Raw genomic sequence first — 20,680 nt, 5'->3', positions numbered from 1 at the left:
ATTAATTAAAACTGAGATTATATAACCTTGAATAATTTGCACAGATCATAATTATAAAATATTGGTGTAAATGCAATCTGAACGCAGTTTACGATTACTCTTAGTGAAAGGCACATGTACAGAATATGTAAATAAAAAATTATAAAACATTGAATATAGGTATAAACAAGCAAATGTATTTAAATACCCTCTTCCCACCTGACAATATTCTTGGACACTTTTGATACGGTTCAGTGGACACAAAGGGTGGACTCCTAATAGGATCAGCCTGTAAGCGGTCCTTTGACTTAACCTTAAAAAGGAGTTTACCCTTTGGAGACTAATCAATGGACAATACGGAAAATGATGACCCAAGCCACATAACGCATGGTAGTAGTAACTATAAGATGGCTGGTGAACAAGACTCCCAAAAGAGACCGACTTAAAGACGTGGGGACGGGTGACAAATACAGAGATTGACGACGATAAGGGAAGGACTCACCTTGGCGGACGAGGTTCGTTGCTTGATCGCGGAGGGATGAGCCGAGTGTGTGCTTAGCACATTCTTGTTGACGGCGGGCGCCACACCGCTGCCAGGGGCGTGGTGGTGGTGGTGGTTAATCGCTGACCCTGCCACCGCCGCCGAGTTATTGCTGGACAAGCGGGCACCGTCCGTGGTCATGTTATTGGCCACATGATGGTGGTGCTGGTGGCTGTGCTGGTGCGAGTGATTGGTGTTGGCCGATGTTGCCGAAACGGGCGCTGGGGTCACAGAGCCCACTCCACCTGTCGCTGCCGCCCCCGATGTTGTCGTGGGCGTGGCCGTGGTACTATTGCTGCTGGCCGAATTCGAGGACGTTACAATGGGCATCATTGTTGTGTTGGCGACTGGCGTTGTCGTTGGTGGCAGTGACACAATGTTGGCATTGGCTGAATCGTGCTGCTGCTGTTGCTGTTGCTGCTGCTGCTGATCCTTGACCGAATGCGAGGATGTGCTGATCGAGTTGGTGGCGTAGGTGGCGGTTGTGCTGGAGACGGCGGCCAGCGGTGGCGCCGCATTTGTGGCGCTTGACGCTGGCGCCGCCGGCGCTGCAACATTGGATGAGGTGCCATTGGACACGCTCTCCGCTGGCAGGGCTTCAGGAACTGGCTGCAGTGTGGTTCGCATTGCTGTCGACATATTTCGATAATCCAAATGGGTTATTAGAGATTCTGCACGTGAGATTCGAGTATTTTCCGGTGAGTCTTTCAAGTTTCGGTGCTTAAAATTAGTCAAATGCCCAGTGGGTTTCTACCATCCGTTGAACTCCTTCACATCTGCAAATAAATATAGGTGCAATTAGTAAAGAGCTAAATAAAGCTAAACTCTTTCGCTACTCATTAAATGGCTGGTCATTCCCTTGGCATTATCAAAAACGTAGTCAATTACCGACTCAGATAAAGAGCACAATAAATAATCTCCTTTGTCTGCTTGGTTCTTCTAGCTTTGTCCGCACAAAGTAATACAAAGTCAAGTTGTCCACTCAAAACCAATAAACTGAAAACTCAGATATCCCCAGAGTGACAATTACTATTATCCGCCAATTATCCAGATGTTTTCTTGATCCATTTAACTTAATTTTTAAAGTATCATATGAGTAAGTTTCAAATAAATGTATAATGATTTAGCGAATATAAACAGGCTGAACATAGCCAACGGGAAAATAAATTATCTTTGACGAAATGCTTCATTATTTTGAGTAATCAGCGGAATATTTTAAACAACTCAATAATTAATGGAAATCCCTTTACGTGAACTGCGGTCATTATCATATTCATGAATCTTATTATATTTTAATACACATAGTTTTTTTTTAAAATCAATAGTGATATTTCAAATGTACGAAAAGTATTAATTAATTCCTTGGCCGATTGGTTATACCGCCGAGCACTACAAAAACAAATTCCGATTGATTTTGTTCGGTATATAGTCGTCGGTCAGGAAGTCGATGACACTCTCGATTTCGGCCTTTAGCTGAACGTCCTGCAGCATGCGCAGTTCCTGGCGCACTCCCGGCTCCAAGTCGTTGCGGGCGAGGAGGTCATTGATTTTCTTGTTGTCGCCGGTGCCCAGGGCAACCGCTCCAGTGCCGAGGGCGGGAATCTCCGAGGGGTGTAGTCCAATCCAACGCAGCGAAGGTGTGGTAAGTCCTTGGCTGGAAAAACTCATTGCCTGCGAGCCATGGCGATAGACCAGCATAATATCGATGCCAAAGGGATCGGCATCCACGAGAATGTAAGCTGGTAGATGGTTCTCTTCAGTGAGTCGATGGACAATCCTCCGGGTGCAGCAATCGGGATACCCCTTGCCAGTTATTAAGATGAAACGTCGTTCAATAGTGCAAAAAACATTCCTCGACAGCAGGCTCTCAAACACCGACTCCTTTTCAACAATCAATACAAAGTCCGCCTGTGTTTCGATGCGATCAACCTTCTCGGGATCTGTGGGCAGCGTCATTGGTCCACAAAACAAGCTGCTGTCCAAAACATCTCCATTTGTCATTAGCAGCCGTACATCGCCTGCAAGAGGAACCGATCAGCAGGACTACCTTTGGTCAGGGGCTCCAGGGTAACTCACCTGCCATGAGGCCCTTGGAGGCGGCCAGGACGCCCAAAGTCAAAGGGGATGTATTCAGCATACGACAGACATCGAGCCTGGCCTCGGCAATCCTGGACTGCGACCTTATCAGCAGTGGATCACCGTAGTAAAGTCCTCGGACGGTGAAGCTGCCTCCAAGAACTTGCAATCGGTGGACCCGGGACAGCATGTAAACCAGCAGGCAGAAACTGTGACGGCTTCCGCGGTTATTATACGTGACTCGTCGACATCCAGTGTTTGAATTCCGGGGAACCCTTAAGGTGGCGTGGCCGTGGGCCAAGTTTGCCACCAGTTCAAGGGCAATCCGTTCTAAATTCTCCACAAATTCACCCATTATTTAATTATTTAATCACTATTTAATTCGACAGTTCGTTCTGCTACAATCTAAAGGCCGAGCTTAATAGGTGATAATTTGAAAAATATTAATGAATTGTAATAAAATAATTCTGTTGTTTTTGTTAGTGTGAACTTATATGTAAATATTTAAGAAGTTGTATGGCTTACATACATATTACAAGACTATATTTTAATCTTTTATTTTTGTACTTATAAAAACATTCATTGTTTTAGGACATTTAATATTAAATATAGATATTTATTAATAAAATTTGATCCTTTTTTTAAGAGTATTTCTACAACTCGTGGTCAATTTAAAATTAGTTTTTAACATCATGATTAATAAAAAAGTAAGTTTTAAACTTACTTTCCTTAAGTATGCGAAATACTTGAAAACAATACTAAAACTGAGTGTAAATTATTAACATTTTTAGGCCAGTAGTTACATTTTAGTAATATCTACATACATATATTTGATTGTATTGGCGGTCGAGCATATCGTTCTAATACTATATTATTTAGTTCAAATGTTTTTATCTATATTATTTATTTTCATTCTCACTGTTTAACTGAGTACATTTTATCGTGGCAATGACAATTTATGATTCATGGTTTTAGCCGCTATTAAGCAGAATTTTTTGCCTTGGTTGTTAAAGCCTAAAATTTAAACAATTACAATAAAGCTTTGCACCTTTGGGTTTTCCCCAATTTAATGTATCCCTGTGCTCCCAATTTTATTTGGCACAGAACATTTTCCCAGACTTCTGGGAAATACAAATTTTGTCTGAATTATAATGTTGATTCTAATAGTAAAACTGATTTTAAATATTTTAAAAGTCCTCTGAGTATAAGCGCTTTATTGATCTAAACTAATTACAGAGAGAGCCACGCCCCCTGTTTTTTTTTTTAAATGCCTTTGTCACAAGCGGAAATCCCTAGGAAAATAAATGGAAACTGAAGGCGGCACACTCACACGCCCACCGACCTACGCACAGTAATATTTCATAAATACGTAAGCAATTCGTAGACTTACATACCGAAATCAAGTGGGCTTGCACATACTTATTCTTTGTAAAAGTTTATCGCGTAAATCGTTGCGTGGAAACATTTCGAGGGGGGTTATAAATAATTTTCGAAAGGAGCTTGCTGGCTAAAAATATCACCAAAAGAAAAATTCCCTTTCCGTGAAAACAACTGTTTTTAAAAAATTAAAACACACACACTAGTGGATAATGAGAGCGCGTAGAAGACGAAGAGTGCCATAAATTTATGTGAATTTCTTTATTCGGTCTTTCTTTTTTCTGTTTTTTTTGTATGTGCAGAAAAGTGTACTCGTTATTACAAAGCACGCACACACAGGCGGTTTAGGTGGTGTTTGGGGGCGGGCGGGGGTCCGTTTTCTCATAAGAGAGAGAGCGCCAACGAATGGGCTAGGAAAACTAACGAACGGAACGAAACGGAATGGCAGCCCCTTAAAGTATTGATTTGCTGGCCATCCACGGCGCTGCCACTTCTTGTACTTACCAATCAAATACAATTTCCGATCGGCCCAAAGAGGCGTGAAAAGCTTTAGCTGTTGCTGTTGCTGTTCTCCCTTCGCTCTCCGCTTAGAGAGGACTCGCTAGCTGGGAACCGCTGTTGCCATCGATGTAACGCATTATTATTATTTAATTTTTAATTTTCCTTCTTCCGATTCCAATTCCCCGAAAGTGGTTTAGTTGGAAAGGCTTTTTACCGACATTTACCGAAGCAGAGGCGAAAACGAATACGAAAACGACGACACACACAACGAAATGCAAATGCAATACATAGCTTTCTCACTTGCTCACTCGCTAGCTCGCCCGCTCTCCCTCGCTCTTGCACAGCAGCTCTTTGGTTTTCAATCAGATTTTTCTTTCTTATATTCTTATCGCGATGTTTTTGGAAAAGAACGGTCACCGATTTTTCACCGAGATTACGAACTCAATTGTTAGCACCTTTTTCCCCCTCACTGAATACCAACAACAACAACCACAGTCTTGTTGGCAACAAATGGAAATTCGCTTATGCTCTGCGCTGCTCTGCCCCTCGCAAAACTAATGTGTATCCGCGATGGGGTAACTTGATATTGAGTCGATTATTATTAGCCGATTAAGCCGTTGTCGGTGGTCGTAATTCGGCTACGACGATCGTCCCGTTCACGCAACGTAGTTAAATATTACTATTTTCCTCTGTCCACATCCACTTTGGCAGCAACAAAAGTATGTACGTCTCGGTCTCCCAAAAAAATTCACATTACGATACGGCAGCCATATTGTAGCAGTGTTGCCATCTTGCTGGCGATAAAACGTACTAAAAATGTTCACGATGTCGCAAGAAACCTCCTAAGATACTGTTTTCTAGTACTTTCAACTGGTTTGAGCGCTATACAAAAAAAAATATGTAAAATAGAAATGTTTACCTTTTTTTACTTTAAATAATTTAAAATAATGGCGGCCATATTAAGGAAACAGTCATTTAGATCTTATAGCATAACCGTCTACCTACCATTCCATTTGTAAGCAGAATTTTGTATGATAATGAGTTATGGAGAGTTAAACATATATTTATTTGTAAAACGCAGATTTTAAAATAATTATTATTTCAGAAATGGAGGAATATTTAATAATATTCTACAGGACAAAAACCTTCCCTGTCTTAATTACATTGTACATTTGCACAAATTTTACACTAGTTCCATACGAGATCATAAAATACTTAAAAATACTTTTGTACAATAGTCTGGCAACAACGTTAGAGAGAAATTGTGCCAAAGAGAGGAAAGAGAATCCAATAGCGGTTCAAAGAGAAAGCAAGTGTTTTCAACTCGTCACTGTAAAAACGTTATTGTTTAAAAACTAGTTTATGAATTTTAATTTGGATAGGAAAAACGTGTGACCTATTACAATATTTTAAATAAAGGCTAAATAACATACGACTTTTTAGTTTTATTCCACCTTTATTTCAAAAAACTTCCATTTGTATGTATAATAAAAAATTGATCTAAATTAAATAAATTGTCATAAAGTTTTAGGAGAAGCTCCGTAACTATAAAAACAGACGCCTTAAGATTATTCTTACTTAAATACATAACTAAGTGTCCTTTACTGAATTCTTTCTTCTATATAGTTTTCGATGTTAGTAATAAAATTTAAAGGAAATAGTGTTAAGTTGAGCCTTAAGCCATATAGACGAGTTTCGAGTTCAAAATCAACCAACTAAAGTGAACTTGCTTTTCTATTGTTATGCTGATATAAAGTTGATCTCGATTTTGTGCACGAAACTCATAGGCAACTTGGGGTAGATGTACACCCCAACAAAAAACTAGGAATTCGCAATCTAATGGATAGGCAAAACTACTGATAGAAAAAACATATGTTAGTCATTATTAGTGAAAAAAGGAAAACAAATGAATATTGATAGTCATAAGCAATATGAAAAAATAATAAATATGTCTCTAATAAGTTATTTGATAATTAAAATAAGTCAAAATGTTTAATAGTTCTGACTGGCAGTATTTTTTTCTGCAACCCTAAGCTCCTTGTGATCTTTTTGAATCTTATGATTCTCTCTGATTTTTCTAAAATATCTATTATCACAATTCAGTGGATGGGTTGTGAGGTCTTCGAACTGCTTTCGATCCACCTTCTAAGTAAATCTCCAGGTTGAATTGTTGGCTGTTGCTGCGGTAGCGTTGTCCTCGAGTATTGACAATCACTGGCCACCAATGTGGGCGTGGGAGATGCTAGGGGCGGAACAACCGTAAGGTTGCGTTGACTTCCCCGGGACTCGGACCAGCCGCAATCCCTCCACGCTGAAGCAATTGTGCCACATTCTGGCCGGGTCTGAGACTCGAATCCGGAAGATTGCGACGAGGTGCGGGAGAGTTGCTGCTGCTGCTTCTCCTCGTAGTGTCTCATCAGACTGGCGGTGCTTAGGTCCTGGTTGATGCTTTGATTGGACGCCACCCAAGCACCTACATCGGCGCCACCAACATTCCTGCTCATTGGTGGCAAACGTGATGGCATCAACAGATTGTGTGTGGACCGGGTAAAAGCGTGGTTTTGGGCCAGGTTGTTGGATCCAGGATGATACCATTGAGACTCCAACGGCCTCATCGGTTTCTGCTGGAACATCATCGATGGTTGGGCGGGCGGGGCGTACTGCACTGTAGAAGCTCCTCCATAGTTCGAAGACCACGCCTGCTGTCCCAGTCGCTGCTTCGACAGATTCAAAGAATCCAGGGACAGCATAGAACCCGGCCCTTGAATTGTTCTCTGTGAGATCGTGGGGACGGGCGAGTGGCAAACTGAGGCGGAGGGCACGGAAAGATTGCCATTGCTGTTATTGCTGCATCCACTCAACTGCTGGCTTAGCATGCTGAGCGTTTCCTCATCGCATTCGTCCGCACAGAGACGATGGAAACTCTCGCAAGAGGACTCGTCCGGGCACGCTTGTCTGAGGAGATTGGATCGGTTGGTGGCCAACAAACCTAAGGTGAAGATACTGCCCAGCAGCTGTAAACGTTTTAAAGAATATGTTTGAGTATGCTACAAACATAATTGTAATTAACTTACCATAAAAGAGATTCCATTGATATTGGAAGCCAAGAGTTCAATTCCCGTTGCATACGCACTCCATAACAGCAGGACAATGGTGAACCTTGTGAACTTGAGCCCGTCGTTAATCTTGTGCAGGAAACTCAGGCCCAACATGACATAAGGATAGACCCCAACGAAACATGATGCGAAGGTTGCCTGCTGCACTTGCTGTTGACTCAAACCCACTGAGTAGAGCAACAGTTTGCCTAAGGTACGGCCATATAATAATATTTTGGCTGACGTTTCCCCCTGTTCCAGGAAAGTGCCCACGCCAACAGTCACCACTCGGATCAAGGCCAGCACATGAGAGTAGACATAAAACAAGGTTCCTCCCAGGAATTTGCCTAGGATCGACCTAAACTGATCGACTGTTCCATGTGGCATGCGGCAAAGGAGGCTCAGAATGTTGACCACGGTTAGGATGGTCATCAGCACGCGGTATCGATGAAGTTTTTGCTGCTTTTGGGCACTGGCCAAGCGGTTAAAGTGCGGCTGCTTTAGAAGTGATGCTCCCTTGATGATATAGTTTAGGAACTTGGAACTTAAAACCATCTTCTTTTTCTCGTGCAGGACCTTATTTACATGCCGTTCACAGCTGCTGCACAGACGAAACTGCTTCTCCAGTCGTTCTCTACGGGAAAAATGTCAAAAATCAATTACAATTTTTGGGGTTTATACTTGGTAAATATTTATGTTTATCTTGCTGCAACCCAACTCCCGGCAGTTTTATTTACTCACCGGTACACCTTCAGTTCCTGATCGAATCGCGACTCGTTTTTGGGCTCGAATTGCGAAAGCTTTTCGACCTTCAGGCGCTGCGCCTCGTTACACTGGTCGCACAGGCCATTTTTGGGGACTGGAGGATTCGAAGCCAGGACGTCCGCATAGTACGAGTTCGCGCAGATGCTGGAGCTGCCCTGGGAGCTGTTCTTCTGGGATCCGAGGCTGCAGTCCCGCTGCGCCGTCATGTCCCGGTTGTAGTCCCCATCCTTGGTGAATCCATTGTACTGCTCGCATTTTGGACAGGTCCAACTGTTTCGACTTCCATAGGAAACTCGTGTGTTTTCATTGCAAAACCAGCAGTTGACCCGGGCGTTGTAGCGAGAACTGTAATACCCCGCAACTTAAATGGGATTCCTAGTTAGTGCGATTAACACTCACCGAATATTAATGTATAACTTGTAAAGAAACGTGCCAGTCACAAAAAGAATAGCCAAAATCGGCAGCACCGTGGCCGCCAGCGGTATTAGTAGGGTTATCATTTTGGTCCGAGGATTTGGTGTTCTTGTCTGTACAAACTCTCAGGTTCGTCAGCCGCTCATCGGTGGTTAAGTCACTTTACTAAACAGGTATACGCTATATTTTAACTTTTTTCAAGAAACGCCGGCTGTGCTATTCGCTATTAGCGCGCGCAAAATATAACCCTAAAAATATATCGCAAGAGACTAGGGATGACAGTAGGGATGCGCTACTATTTAAATTCGGCTTCCTACGTCATTTCGCTTTCATAATAGAACAGTGCGAAAAAGTAAAGGTGGGAAAGCGGATTTTAGTCAAAATTAGCTTAGAAACCTAATTTTTTGATAGTGTAAATTAAATTATGTGACTCCTTATTAAATAAAGAACTAATTTAAAATGCCAATCGTGCCCATCAAGGAATTTTACTTAAAATGGATACTGAAATGTGTTATCTCTGCGAATATATTTATTAATCTGGTGTCTAATTACGTAGCTACAAATATTTATAATAAATCGAATTCCTGCTACCAAGAAGTAAATTGGCAACTCTGGCGAATATTTGTATGTCCCTAGCAAATTACTTTACCCGGATTAATCGATGTCTGCTAAATATCGATAGCGTTTATGTCTTGACTAATGATGCAAACATCGATTATTCTCAATTTTTAACGAGTCACACCAAAAAAAATATCGTTGCAGCTCTTAAGCACATGGAATGTTCTTTAATCACTGTACGAAATATTTTCTACATAAACATTTATATATAAAGATAAAATTAAAGAAATAATCAAATGCTTGCAGTGAATCAAAAAGCCTATCAAATTTTTTTGCATATTCACCTCGATTCAGTCAGGTGTTGCCAGTACATAAACTCCACCAGACCTGGATAAACTTCAAAGCTAATCTTCTGCTACAATTTTTTTTATTTAAAACATTAATGTTTTCGATCGTCTTAGGAAAAACATCGATGTCGCCAAATTTCTTTAATCATCGTTAGAATTGCATTGTTATCGATTTTGTTCCAGCTCTAGCGCACTCCGGCCCTATATAAGCCCGAACGCCCGACGGCGACTGCACTAATTTTTCCAAGTGTGTGAAGCGGACAGTTTGTGTTGTGTTCGACTGCTATAAGCGAAAGATAATTTTAAGTAAAAAGTTCAAAAATCTAAAACAAAAACAAAATGAGGGAAATCGTTCACATTCAAGCTGGTCAGTGCGGCAACCAAATCGGCGCCAAGGTAAGTTTTTCCACTTCAATTTTCTATTCATTTTCCATTGAGAGTACAGTTGCCAAAATGGCGTCATATTTGCACGACTCTGCTGTCCATGTGGCAAAATTTGTATTGAGGCCGGCATTTTCGCACGCACACATTTGCATTTATGTATACCACCAAATGTGTATGTGTTTTTTTTTTTTGAGTCCCGGCATCTGTGTTTGTATATATCTATACTTGTCCGATTTCGAATAGATGCTTGCAATTTGCTGTTTCATTCGGTCATTTGGGGTCTAAACTTTAGAACGAAAGTTCGTCACGCCCAAAAAGTCGGTAGAAACCATGTTTAAGGGCCATTGACATTCGCATATGTGCATGTAATTATAGTTGGGTGTGTCTGCAATTACACTGACTTGTATCTCTGTGTGTGCGTGTTGCATGCATGAGTCATTTTCTCTTGGCCGAAATACTTTCATAGTTTTCCACCGGTTGTGAAAGCCATTTCACTGCCCAGATGGTGAAGGGTACTTTTCTTTCGTCAAAACACGAAAGGTTTTCTACACTCACACATGCTAAAGTTCAGCGCTGGTGTGTAAGCGTCGGCCGGTTTTTTGCCGCTATGCGTCTTCTAAAGAGAAAACATGACGTCATTTTAACCTAAAATGGCTGAACCGGTCGCCGTTGACCGGTTCGCAGAGTGTATAAGAGTTGTTCTTATACATAAATGGGATGTACGTATACGCCAGATGTACTTATGTATGCAGTACCCGTTCTATCGATTTTCTTGCATTCCTCACTTTATTTTTATTTTCTGCGCTACTCCAGCGGCTTCTCTATCTTATCTGGCATGAAAACATTTTCTATTTCTTATTCATGACGCTATTTGTGTATGTATAGTGTAGGCGAACTTTGTTTTGCAAGAATTTGGCAAAGTGCATTTTGCAAAACTAGAAAGTTAGATGACCTTATGTATGGAGGAATTCGCCATCTGGTTGTCTCTATCCAATTTTCTCTCATACCCCCACACACACCCATACAAAAGAAGGGAGGAGCTGCACATGCGTGTGGATAACGGGACAAGGCGGTGATGACGAATCTTTTCTAGTCCTTGCCCAAAAAATCAATACCTATATCCTGAGAATAGGCCGGAAACAACCCTCGAAAACGCCTTAAAACCCGAGCAGCTGCAACATAACAATTGTTGTGCCCAAGTATGGCTCTCTCTCGGCCGGCTTAAAAAGGGAATTTCTATATATAAAATAATCCGGTATGGCGGTACCATTTCGTTTTAACGAGTGTCAACCACGCATTTCCTCCGTACCCAGACCAACATCAGACTTTTTTCGGTAAATTGTTTTTATTTGTTTACGCGACATAAACAACGACAATCGCAAAAACTTTATTTGAGGTGACGTAATGCCCTGAAAAACAGACGATTCATGCGCCAGATGGTCGGTAGTTAGTAAGTAGAGCTAGCTCTGAGCTGCAGTTTTAACCTCTCAGCAGGCAACGCCAACGCCTCTCTCCAAGTGCCAACTCCTCCTCCTCGTCTTTTCTGTCTATAAGAGTGGGTCGAGACCCGAACCCGAACAACCGGTGATGTAAGCCATCGGAAGCAGGGGGTTTTGGGGTGGTAGGAGAGCCCGGCTCTGAGGTCGCCGGCAGTGCGTGGGGGCAGCAGACATATAGACAGACAGTCAGATAGTAGTCACAGTCGGCCCACGCCCGAAGATTCAAGAGAGATCGGTTTTGGGTCGGCGGAACCCAATGACAGCTGCGCCTCGAGATCTGAAACGAAAACCCACGCCAGATGACGTTATCGTTGGTGGTGGAAACGCACCAAAAATGGCAGCGAATAAGTTATGTTAATCGGAGCTCGGCCCATACACAGTTTATGATGGCGTACATAGAGGTGCCCGAACATATAGCCGAGCTTAGACATATGTATGTACATAATTGAGGCTTGTGCCCATTCATTCCAATCAATAAAGATTTATATATAGACTGAGTTTTTCTTCTACCCTGCCAAAAACGTTTCGTTTAAGAAGGTATCTTGTATAGGAAGTAGCAAAGAAAGGTTTCTATTTATATATAGCTTTTAAAATGATTTTCCCATTCACATTTTCTGTGTAAATGCTAGTGAACCAAACTTTCACTAAATAGAGAAGGGACCTAGTTAATAGTTAATTACTTTTAGAATCGGAACTAAGTTTTCCTGACTAGTAAAAGTTTTCTTACCTACAAAAGTACTCCATTCAACCATGTTCAAATATTAAAAAAACAGTTCCATTTTTCCTATCTTTAAAAAGAAAAAGGATGAATTATATTCAAACTGACTTCTGTATAACTTCAAGGAATAGTAAGCAATTTTAGTATTGTACCTGGTGGTCCAAGCTTAGAGAAATTGTATGACTATTGATTTTTCTAGGTGACTCATTCACTTCTTAAGATAGAGTTAGAAAAACACCCCCTGTAAGTCGATTTTTCTGCTGACTCATTCATACAAAGAATCTTGTATAACTGCTGAAAAACCTCTCTAATTCCCACTTCCTAATTTCCTTTTTGCAGTTCTGGGAGATCATCTCCGATGAGCACGGCATCGATGCCACCGGCGCCTACCATGGCGACAGCGACCTGCAGCTGGAGCGCATCAATGTGTACTACAATGAGGCGTCCGGTGGCAAGTACGTGCCCCGCGCTGTCCTCGTCGATCTGGAGCCCGGAACCATGGACTCCGTGCGATCGGGACCTTTTGGTCAGATCTTCAGGCCCGACAACTTTGTGTTCGGCCAGTCGGGAGCCGGCAACAACTGGGCCAAGGGTCACTACACAGAAGGCGCTGAGCTGGTGGACTCAGTGCTCGACGTTGTCCGCAAGGAGGCCGAATCCTGCGACTGCCTGCAAGGCTTCCAACTCACACACTCCCTTGGCGGCGGCACCGGCTCCGGCATGGGAACCCTGCTGATTTCCAAGATCCGCGAGGAGTATCCCGACAGGATCATGAACACATACTCGGTGGTGCCGTCGCCCAAGGTATCGGACACCGTGGTTGAGCCCTACAACGCCACGCTGTCGGTTCACCAGCTGGTGGAGAACACGGACGAGACCTACTGCATCGACAACGAGGCTCTCTACGACATCTGCTTCCGCACCCTCAAGCTGACGACACCCACATACGGTGACCTGAACCATCTCGTCTCGCTGACCATGTCCGGCGTGACCACCTGCCTGCGTTTCCCCGGCCAACTGAACGCTGATCTCCGCAAGCTGGCCGTCAACATGGTGCCCTTCCCCCGTCTTCACTTCTTCATGCCCGGCTTCGCTCCCCTGACCTCCCGAGGATCCCAGCAGTACCGCGCCCTCACCGTTCCCGAGCTGACCCAGCAGATGTTCGATGCCAAGAACATGATGGCTGCCTGCGATCCCCGGCACGGACGCTACCTTACCGTCGCCGCCATCTTCCGTGGACGCATGTCCATGAAGGAGGTCGACGAGCAGATGCTGAACATCCAGAACAAGAACAGCTCGTACTTCGTCGAATGGATCCCCAACAACGTGAAGACCGCCGTGTGTGACATCCCACCCCGTGGTCTGAAGATGTCTGCCACTTTCATCGGCAACTCCACCGCCATCCAGGAGCTGTTCAAGCGCATCTCCGAGCAGTTCACCGCTATGTTCAGGCGCAAGGCTTTCTTGCATTGGTACACCGGCGAGGGCATGGACGAGATGGAGTTCACTGAGGCCGAGAGCAACATGAACGATCTGGTGTCCGAGTACCAGCAGTACCAGGAGGCCACCGCCGATGAGGACGCCGAATTCGAGGAGGAGCAGGAGGCTGAGGTCGACGAGAACTAAATTCGAATCGAAAATCAATCGAATTCTCGATCAATGTTTTGCGAAAAAAAATGAAACGAGAACAAATGAATTCACTTGTAATATGTTTGTTCTCTTAACAACGTAATCAATAAAGTCGGATCCAATTTTGTTCACAAGTCTAAACATTGCTGGTTTTTATTATGGTTACTAATTGGCTGAAGAGAAAAAGCTCATTTTACAAGTTGGGTTTTTTTTGCTCATGAGGTTAAATTTGGTGATTGATAACATCATTCAAAAGATAAGGTTTTTTTTATGTTGTATTTATTGATCTTAAGATTAATGGTAATTTCGTTAAGATTTCCTACTTAGCTGAAAGCAAAAGAAATGTTGAACAGCTGTTCGTTTTGGGCATGTGGTTATGGTTATGTTTTGTGATTGATAATTTCATTCAAAGCATTTGTTTATTTTTAGACTTTTATTTATTAGCAGGTCTGTACCTACCTCAACTTTAGAGTAAATATTGCAAAAACAAAAGTTATTTGCCCTTGAAGAGGACACTATAGTCTTAACGTAGGAAGTAGCAATTTGAAGCCCACGTGAAATGATATTGTTTTGGCCTCCGGTTTACTTGGCCTTGTATGCAATATATCTAATTAATATTGTTTTTAATTCGTAGACATCCGACTAGTTTCCCACACGCTATTTACATGTAGGTAGTGCAAAGGTGCTTTGTTTTTTTTTAATAATTTCGAAGCCAATTTTTATTCATTTTGCATGTGTCATAAATAATGACTCATATGTACATATATCATAACCTTAATTCAAGTTAATGAAAATAATTGGTTGGTCAAAATATCTCAGTTGACCAGTTTTTCTAAATAGATTTATTGTGATTTTAAGAAGGAATCCTAAGTCTATAGATTTGGTTATATATTATATATTAAACGAATTAATATAACATATTACTTCAATATTTATATAAAATGGATTGCGGTCCTTTTTTAATGAGTGAAGCTTGAACATTTATTTATTTACCAATATTTTCCTGTTTAATATATTTAAAGATTTTAGATCAGTAACCATAAAACTTAATTTCCATAAAAACTTAATTATTTATTTAATTTTTTAAAATCGATTAATTATCGATTAGCAGCACTGCGTTACCAGGGATACGGCAACCAGTGTATATTGATGGGATAGTATAAGTACATTTTATAACAAACATTGTAAAATGATTACTTAACTTAGTAATAAATCAATAATCAAAAACAATCAATTTAATCAATTTTGTGTTATATTCTTCCGCTGTCCAACACTTATTTTTCGTGTGTGTGAGATTGAGTGGCCGTGTGTGAGTGTCACTGACTGATATTTGACAAGTAAGATAAAATATAAATAATAGGGCGATTTTCGCGAGTTGTCCTAATCCCAAAACCGTATTCCCGCCCCAAGATGATAGCAATGGACGAGCAGCGCGGCGACAAGATCTACGGGGGATGCGAGGGTCCGGACGCCATGTACGTGAAGCTGATTTCCTCGGACGGCCACGAATTTGTAGTAAAACGCGAGCACGCTCTCACCTCCGGCACAATCCGGGCAATGTTGTCCGGCCCGGGACAATTCGCCGAGAACGAGGCTAACGAGGTGCATTTCCGGGAGATTCCGTAAGTATGGACTCCGGCGCAAAGGCTCCGCCGGCTGTAATTTTCACCTGGGAGCGCCAAGTCATCGCAACTGTGACCTATTGACCGGCGACAAATTCGCACAGCCACATACATACACAAATGTAGGTGGCGCCATGCACACCCAACTAAAATGTACGGATTACAGGTCGTTCAGAACGATTCAAATCTCTGACTTATATACGTAATCTTGGGTACAACCACGGTCAAAAGATTAGATCTAGGTGTTACATCCCTTAGATGCAAAAATTCCGGGCAGGCTAAAGCATGAATAAATCGATTTTAAAAAATATTAATTTTGACTCAATTTGTACATTCAAGCATCTAAAAACAGTTCCAGTTTTTAATGATTTTAACAGTTGTCAAACTAATAGAACGATATGAATCTCGGAAAGATTAGTACAAAGTACAACATCCAATAGTATCAAAAACTGACACATGCTTTACAGACATTTAAAAAATTGAAAAATATAAGTTTCATATCCCATAGAACAAACATTGTCAAGCCCAGAGTTTATTCATAGATTTTTAGAAATGGTTCAATGTGTTCATAAAATGATGAATTAATAATTATTCTCCATTTAACAATCAAAATTCAGATTTTAATAAGCTTTATTATTTTCAGATCCCACGTCCTGCAAAAGGTCTGCATGTACTTCACCTATAAAGTGCGTTACACCAACAGTTCTACCGAAATACCCGAATTCCCGATCGCTCCAGAGATCGCATTAGAACTTTTGATGGCGGCTAACTTCCTAGACTGCTAAATTATATTGTTTAATTTGAATTTACATTATTTACAAGTAAACGGAGAAAGGCTAAGATGCGTAAAGCTTTATTCGCCCGTGTTAATTTGTAATCAAACGAGAAGATTGTCCCTGCGAGAAAATAAATTTCTGTTGATTTCCTAAAAAATCAGATTTGTAATACTCTTTTTGAAAAACATTGTTTTTTATTAAACATCAAGAAAAGAGGATGATATTTAAGATCTATTTGGAGTGCTTGGACCTGGATTTCGCGGCGTCTTTGTTGCTAAGCATGGCGAATCTCATTTGCTGTATAAGCCATTGAACACCCTCGCCAAGACCTTCGCCGGAAATAGCATTGGCAGAGCAGATATGCCAGGGTTTCTCCTTTATGTTCTCCAATCTAAGAGCTGAAATGTTAAATTATTAAGAAAAATACAATGTTCATGTTCATTCACAATACGCCCACTTGTAAATACTTTTGACACGTAAATCAATGTTTACAAAGCAATTATAAAATGTCTACACTTCTTAAGTCGGTAGTGATTTTTTAAAGTCATTTGAAAATCAATGTTTTTGAAACCATATAATTTATATGTAACAAGCACCTGCTGCAATTTTCACACTGGATAGGGAATCCTCCATGTCCGATTTATTTCCATAGAATAGAATTGGCACGATTCGGTTGCACAAGTCGGGGTGCTTCAGCACAAGATCCAACTCATCTTTGACCACCACTGCAAAGGAAACTTTCAGCGATAGAAGTAGTTAATCTCCATTTCCCATACCGAATCTCATGCGATCGCTGGAATCAATCACATATATGATTCCATGGCAGTTCTTAAACTGATGCTCCCAGAGGTTCCTGTATCGTGTGGCACCCGACATATCAATTGCCTTTATTGATACACCGGACATGCCTGTTCCGGGAGGATACATATTAATAACACTTGGCCATCCATATATATTTTACACCCACTTACTATAAAACTGTTCCACCATGAAGCCAACTGTAGGCACAACGATTGAAGTCTGTTCACTGGACTTTTTAAAATGATTGATTATCGAAGACTTTCCACTGTTGTTTAGGCCCAGCACCAAAATCGTCATTTTATCCTTTTTAATCTTTATCAAATCGGCCAAATTGTGCAACATTCCCATTTTACTGTTGGACTGAAATCTGTTTTATTTTGTTTACGGCGATATTTCTGACATGTTTGGCCCTGCAAAGGACTTTTCATTGCCATGGCAACGATTGGTGTTGGAATCGATTTATTGAAACTTTAGGCCACCTTCAACTTTGCCTGACGCTTCCGAATTCGTTCGCCCACGCCCACGTTCGCCTCAGGGATGACATTGAATTTGGTTTAGGTATAAAATACTAAAGGTTAAAATAAAATTTAATTTTTACTTTCGTGGTTTTTTATCTAATTTGATTTGTCAAAAATCATTTGTATATTTTCTTTGACAAATTATCTACAACAATAGTGGATTGTCTATGGTTGTGCGTCGAAAATATTCTGTAGCTCTCAAAATCTCGATTTGTAAGAGTTTTAATTTATAATATGCAGCATAGCTCATAATTTGTGTTGGTTTATCCCTAAGGCTGTCTAGTCTTTCGGGTACCAAGGATTTTGTTTTGCAAAACTTGTTTAACCAAAAACCGGTACCAAAAGATATTCTTCGAATTTTATTGACACGATGAATTATTAATCATGGTTCTCGCATTTGAATGAGAGGGGCTTGTTCTAAATGTTTTGTAGGTGCTAAGGAAATGGTTTTCTTAAGCTGAAATTGGATTAATTAAAAATCTAATAGCATAAAACCATTTCGAAAAGTATCGCAACATTTGAAAACTTGAAACAGAAAACTAATTTTTACGCGATTTTATGTCGATTGTTTTTGTCCAAGAAAAATAAGAATATCTAAATCAATTTGAAACATTGATGCACAAAACCGGGTACGATACGAGACCTTATGATATTCTTATCCATTGGTCTCTGGGTAACAGTAACCCGAAACACAATCGAGTCCCGCAATGCCTAAATTACGATACAAGATTAGAACTGTGAGTTTACGTGTTGACGAAAGCCAAGGTTTATTGTAGAATTCTTCTTAAAAAACATGGTTACGGGTAGAGCTTCTCTACTTCTTGGTGTTCAAGATGATACCATCGTATTTCTGCTGGAACCACTTCATGGCATCCTCCTTTGTGAGGCGGTGCTGGAAGCCAACAGTGCCGGACTTGCGCTTCCTGTGGTTCACGTTGTATCCTAGAATACAGAAGAATATGGTGTAAGTAAAGTAAAAAGGATAACCTCATGGAAATATTGTAGAAATTGTACCGTGTGGCCTTGCATGAAATGAAGCAAGCCCAGCTAAGCACATCTTCTTTGCTATGCGCACATTCACTGAGCATCAGAGCCTCGATTGGCAGAGATACCTAATTAAGTGCACGATTTCGGGTAGAGGGTGATGCTTACCGGGACGGCCCAGGACGACGTAGAAGTCCAGACCATAGATACCGATGGAGGGATCGTACTTGATACCCAGATCGATGTGTTCCTGGATGCCGAAACCGAAGTTGCCGGTGGAGGAGAAGTTCTCCCGACGCAGCTCGTACTCGCGCACCTTCAGGCCACGCTCGAGGATCTCCTCGGCCTTGGCGCCGCGCACCGTGCAGTGGACAGCGATCTTCTCGTTACGGCGGATACCGAAGGAACGCACCGTGTAGCGGGCCTTGGAGAACACTGGCTGCTGGCCAGTCAGCTGCTCCAGCACCTGTTTGTATATACACACAATTTCGTTAGCCGCCACCGAAGAATCACTGATATCGCAAATAGCTTACCTTGGCGGCACGGGTCAGCCTATCACCGGACTCGCCCACGCAGATGTTCAGGCAGAGCTTGCGGATGTGCAGATCCCTCATCGGGTTCTTCGCCGGATCGCGCTTAATCTTCTTAGCAACAGCCTGAAACAATCAAGGGATTTCGTCACTTTGAGGTGGGCCGTAAACACGTATAATTTTGGTCATCGCATCACGTCGCACTTTTACATCCCAAAAATATGGTCGAAAATATGTCGATGCGGCAATAATTTGTTTTTGAACCTACCGCCATTATGGTATGTAGGGAAGAAAGCTGCTCACAGGAATTCCTCGCTGCAAATAAATGGTTAAAAAGTTATTAAATAAAAATATCACTCAAAAAAACGCGGAGCACTCACCGGAAACTTGTAAGAAAAGAAGGAAAGGTTAGTGTGGCCGCGGTAAGGAGCACAAAAGGGCCTAAAAAATGCCCTACACGTGCTGTTGAGGTGCTGTTATCTAGCTATCGTGCTGTTATGCGCACACTGTTCCATCACCAGCTGCAAACACGGAATGTATTAACAAATGGGGTATTCCCATGATGTTAATAATAGAATTATTAAACTTACGGCAGCTGTATGCCAGCTGTTTCATATAATTCCAGATGGAGGTTGTACGACAATCGTTAAGATGTACAATAATATGTATTGTTAAAATAAAAAACCTAAAGGATCGAAAGTAATAAAAAAGGTGTTAACTTGAATGTATTTTTTTAAATTAATTTACCATTCAAATTGTAAGTGCCGCATTTTTGGATTTCAAAGCTTTGTAAAAGCCGTGGGTCTTAGAATTCTGTTTGTAAAATTATTTCTACTGTAGCTTTAAATGTATTTGAGATTTCGTTTGGCAAACTTGGGTAAGCCATGATGATTAAGAGAGTGTTGCTTTCTGTACGAATAACAGAAATAAACAAATACGTTTTTTTTTAGTTTTAAAATAATTGTTAATGTACTCAGAGGCTGATATTAATATTATTTAAGTACTTAATTATTAATAAATGTAGCTTCTGTGTTTTAATTAATAGGGCAATAGGTATGTAACGAGCATGAACTCTTAAAATGTGTTCTGTTACGCTGCCAATAGGACTGTTATGCACAGTATGTTTGGATGTATCGATAACCAAATCCGATATTTTTAATATCGTTTACTAAAAATCATAAATTAAAAAGTAACATTAACTAGTATACTTCCCTTTTGTAGTTATATTAAGAAAAAATATACTTTTTATTTGGGGTTGATTAATGTTTAATTGAAACTGTAGTTAAAAACGAGGACGGAAGCTAACTTCGGCAAGCCGAAGTTTTAATACCCTTGCAGACTTTGACGAAATTGCTAAAAGTGAAAAAGTAGCGAAAGGAATAAGGTATACATAAGTAAACTAGATTTGCATCGTTTCAAGTCAATTGCTTTTATACTGCAAAAATGTCATATACAAAAGGGATACTTTCGCAGCCTTTAACAATTTTTACTATCTCCTTTAAGATATAGACTTCCGAGCGGCAAGCGCTTTTACCCTAATCAAGATATGCGTAAATAAATAAGAAT

The 20,680-nt window shown here is 41.1% G+C and overlaps 7 protein-coding genes across 12 annotated transcripts in view; 2 read left to right on the top strand and 5 right to left on the bottom strand.

Moving 5' to 3' along the window:
* Nucleotides 1–5,257, bottom strand: part of LOC108050765 (MAP/microtubule affinity-regulating kinase 3) — a 32,019-nt gene extending 26,762 nt beyond the window's left edge. For 3 of the 5 annotated variants that reach the window (XM_017132624.2, XM_017132623.2, XM_017132625.2), the window contains exons 1-2: nt 4,478–5,248; nt 482–1,296 (exon numbers count right to left, since the gene is read on the bottom strand). In XM_017132624.2, the coding sequence (XP_016988113.2) occupies nt 482–1,159 (678 nt within the window). In that variant the 5' untranslated portion in view covers nt 1,160–1,296; nt 4,478–5,248. Of the gene's footprint in view, nt 1–481; nt 1,297–4,477 lie in introns of all 5 variants that reach the window. The other 2 variants (XM_017132622.2, XM_017132604.2) reach the window with 2 other exon arrangements.
* On the bottom strand, nt 1,516–3,965 carry LOC108050768 (meiotic recombination protein W68). Its single transcript, XM_017132627.2, has 2 exons — nt 2,597–3,965; nt 1,516–2,538 (listed from the first exon to the last, which is right to left on the bottom strand). Exons 1-2 carry the CDS (start codon nt 2,949–2,951, stop codon nt 1,910–1,912), a joined length of 984 nt encoding a protein of 327 aa, XP_016988116.1. The 5' UTR covers nt 2,952–3,965; the 3' UTR covers nt 1,516–1,909.
* Nucleotides 5,258–5,904: 647 nt separating the features above from the next.
* Nucleotides 5,905–9,046, bottom strand: LOC108050823. Its single transcript, XM_017132709.2, has 4 exons — nt 8,734–9,046; nt 8,311–8,679; nt 7,549–8,203; nt 5,905–7,488 (listed from the first exon to the last, which is right to left on the bottom strand). The coding sequence occupies exons 1-4, from the start codon at nt 8,832–8,834 to the stop codon at nt 6,574–6,576; spliced, it is 2,040 nt and encodes a 679-aa protein (XP_016988198.2). The 5' UTR covers nt 8,835–9,046; the 3' UTR covers nt 5,905–6,573.
* An 832-nt stretch (nt 9,047–9,878) lies between these two features.
* On the top strand, nt 9,879–14,024 carry LOC108050811 (tubulin beta-1 chain). Its single transcript, XM_017132695.2, has 2 exons — nt 9,879–10,049; nt 12,594–14,024. The coding sequence occupies exons 1-2, from the start codon at nt 9,993–9,995 to the stop codon at nt 13,878–13,880; spliced, it is 1,344 nt and encodes a 447-aa protein (XP_016988184.1). The 5' UTR covers nt 9,879–9,992; the 3' UTR covers nt 13,881–14,024.
* A 1,019-nt stretch (nt 14,025–15,043) lies between these two features.
* On the top strand, nt 15,044–16,438 carry LOC108050817 (elongin-C). Of its 2 annotated transcripts, XM_017132700.2 has the most exons (3): nt 15,044–15,220; nt 15,294–15,505; nt 16,149–16,438. In XM_017132700.2, the coding sequence occupies exons 2-3, from the start codon at nt 15,294–15,296 to the stop codon at nt 16,288–16,290; spliced, it is 354 nt and encodes a 117-aa protein (XP_016988189.1). In that variant the 5' UTR covers nt 15,044–15,220; the 3' UTR covers nt 16,291–16,438. The 2 variants fall into 2 exon arrangements, with proteins under 2 accessions (XP_016988189.1, XP_016988190.1); XM_017132701.2 differs by lacking the exon at nt 15,044–15,220 and having other exon boundaries at nt 15,227–15,505.
* Nucleotides 16,439–16,455: 17 nt separating this feature from the next.
* On the bottom strand, nt 16,456–18,226 carry LOC108050814 (ADP-ribosylation factor-like protein 6). The gene is made up of 4 exons (XM_017132698.2): nt 17,253–18,226; nt 17,058–17,189; nt 16,878–17,006; nt 16,456–16,679 (listed from the first exon to the last, which is right to left on the bottom strand). The coding sequence occupies exons 1-4, from the start codon at nt 17,428–17,430 to the stop codon at nt 16,513–16,515; spliced, it is 606 nt and encodes a 201-aa protein (XP_016988187.1). The 5' UTR covers nt 17,431–18,226; the 3' UTR covers nt 16,456–16,512.
* A 110-nt stretch (nt 18,227–18,336) lies between these two features.
* On the bottom strand, nt 18,337–19,429 carry LOC108050815 (60S ribosomal protein L11). Its single transcript, XM_017132699.2, has 4 exons — nt 19,383–19,429; nt 19,118–19,240; nt 18,753–19,050; nt 18,337–18,542 (listed from the first exon to the last, which is right to left on the bottom strand). The coding sequence occupies exons 1-4, from the start codon at nt 19,386–19,388 to the stop codon at nt 18,415–18,417; spliced, it is 555 nt and encodes a 184-aa protein (XP_016988188.1). The 5' UTR covers nt 19,389–19,429; the 3' UTR covers nt 18,337–18,414.
* Nucleotides 19,430–20,680: the final 1,251 nt, after the last annotated feature.

This window comes from Drosophila rhopaloa, unplaced genomic scaffold (genome assembly GCF_018152115.1).
Source record: "Drosophila rhopaloa isolate 14029-0021.01 unplaced genomic scaffold, ASM1815211v1 contig_115, whole genome shotgun sequence".
Lineage (NCBI taxonomy): Eukaryota > Metazoa > Arthropoda > Insecta > Diptera > Drosophilidae > Drosophila > Drosophila rhopaloa.
The sequence above is the reverse complement of the archived record's forward strand: the minus strand, read 5'-3'. Positions and strand labels throughout refer to the sequence as shown.

Coding starts and splice junctions, on each gene's coding strand:
- LOC108050768 (XM_017132627.2), bottom strand. CDS start 2,951: ATGGGTGAATTTGTGGAGAATTTAGAACGGATTGCCCTTGAACTGGTG. Junction 2,539..2,596: donor CTCCAAGGGCCTCATGGCAG/GTGAGTTACCCT, acceptor TTCCTCTTGCAG/GCGATGTACGGCTGCTAATG.
- LOC108050823 (XM_017132709.2), bottom strand. CDS start 8,834: ATGATAACCCTACTAATACCGCTGGCGGCCACGGTGCTGCCGATTTTG. Junction 8,680..8,733: donor AAGTTATACATTAATATTCG/GTGAGTGTTAAT, acceptor GGGGTATTACAG/TTCTCGCTACAACGCCCGGG. Junction 8,204..8,310: donor CAGGAACTGAAGGTGTACCG/GTGAGTAAATAA, acceptor TTTTTCCCGTAG/AGAACGACTGGAGAAGCAGT.
- LOC108050811 (XM_017132695.2), top strand. CDS start 9,993: ATGAGGGAAATCGTTCACATTCAAGCTGGTCAGTGCGGCAACCAAATC. Junction 10,050..12,593: donor GCAACCAAATCGGCGCCAAG/GTAAGTTTTTCC, acceptor TCCTTTTTGCAG/TTCTGGGAGATCATCTCCGA.
- LOC108050817 (XM_017132700.2), top strand. CDS start 15,294: ATGATAGCAATGGACGAGCAGCGCGGCGACAAGATCTACGGGGGATGC. Junction 15,506..16,148: donor GTGCATTTCCGGGAGATTCC/GTAAGTATGGAC, acceptor TATTATTTTCAG/ATCCCACGTCCTGCAAAAGG.
- LOC108050814 (XM_017132698.2), bottom strand. CDS start 17,430: ATGGGAATGTTGCACAATTTGGCCGATTTGATAAAGATTAAAAAGGAT. Junction 17,007..17,057: donor CAGCGATCGCATGAGATTCG/GTATGGGAAATG, acceptor TTTCCTTTGCAG/TGGTGGTCAAAGATGAGTTG. Junction 16,680..16,877: donor CAGTGTGAAAATTGCAGCAG/GTGCTTGTTACA, acceptor TTAACATTTCAG/CTCTTAGATTGGAGAACATA.
- LOC108050815 (XM_017132699.2), bottom strand. Junction 19,051..19,117: donor GGCTGACCCGTGCCGCCAAG/GTAAGCTATTTG, acceptor ATATACAAACAG/GTGCTGGAGCAGCTGACTGG. Junction 18,543..18,752: donor CGTCGTCCTGGGCCGTCCCG/GTAAGCATCACC, acceptor TCTGTATTCTAG/GATACAACGTGAACCACAGG.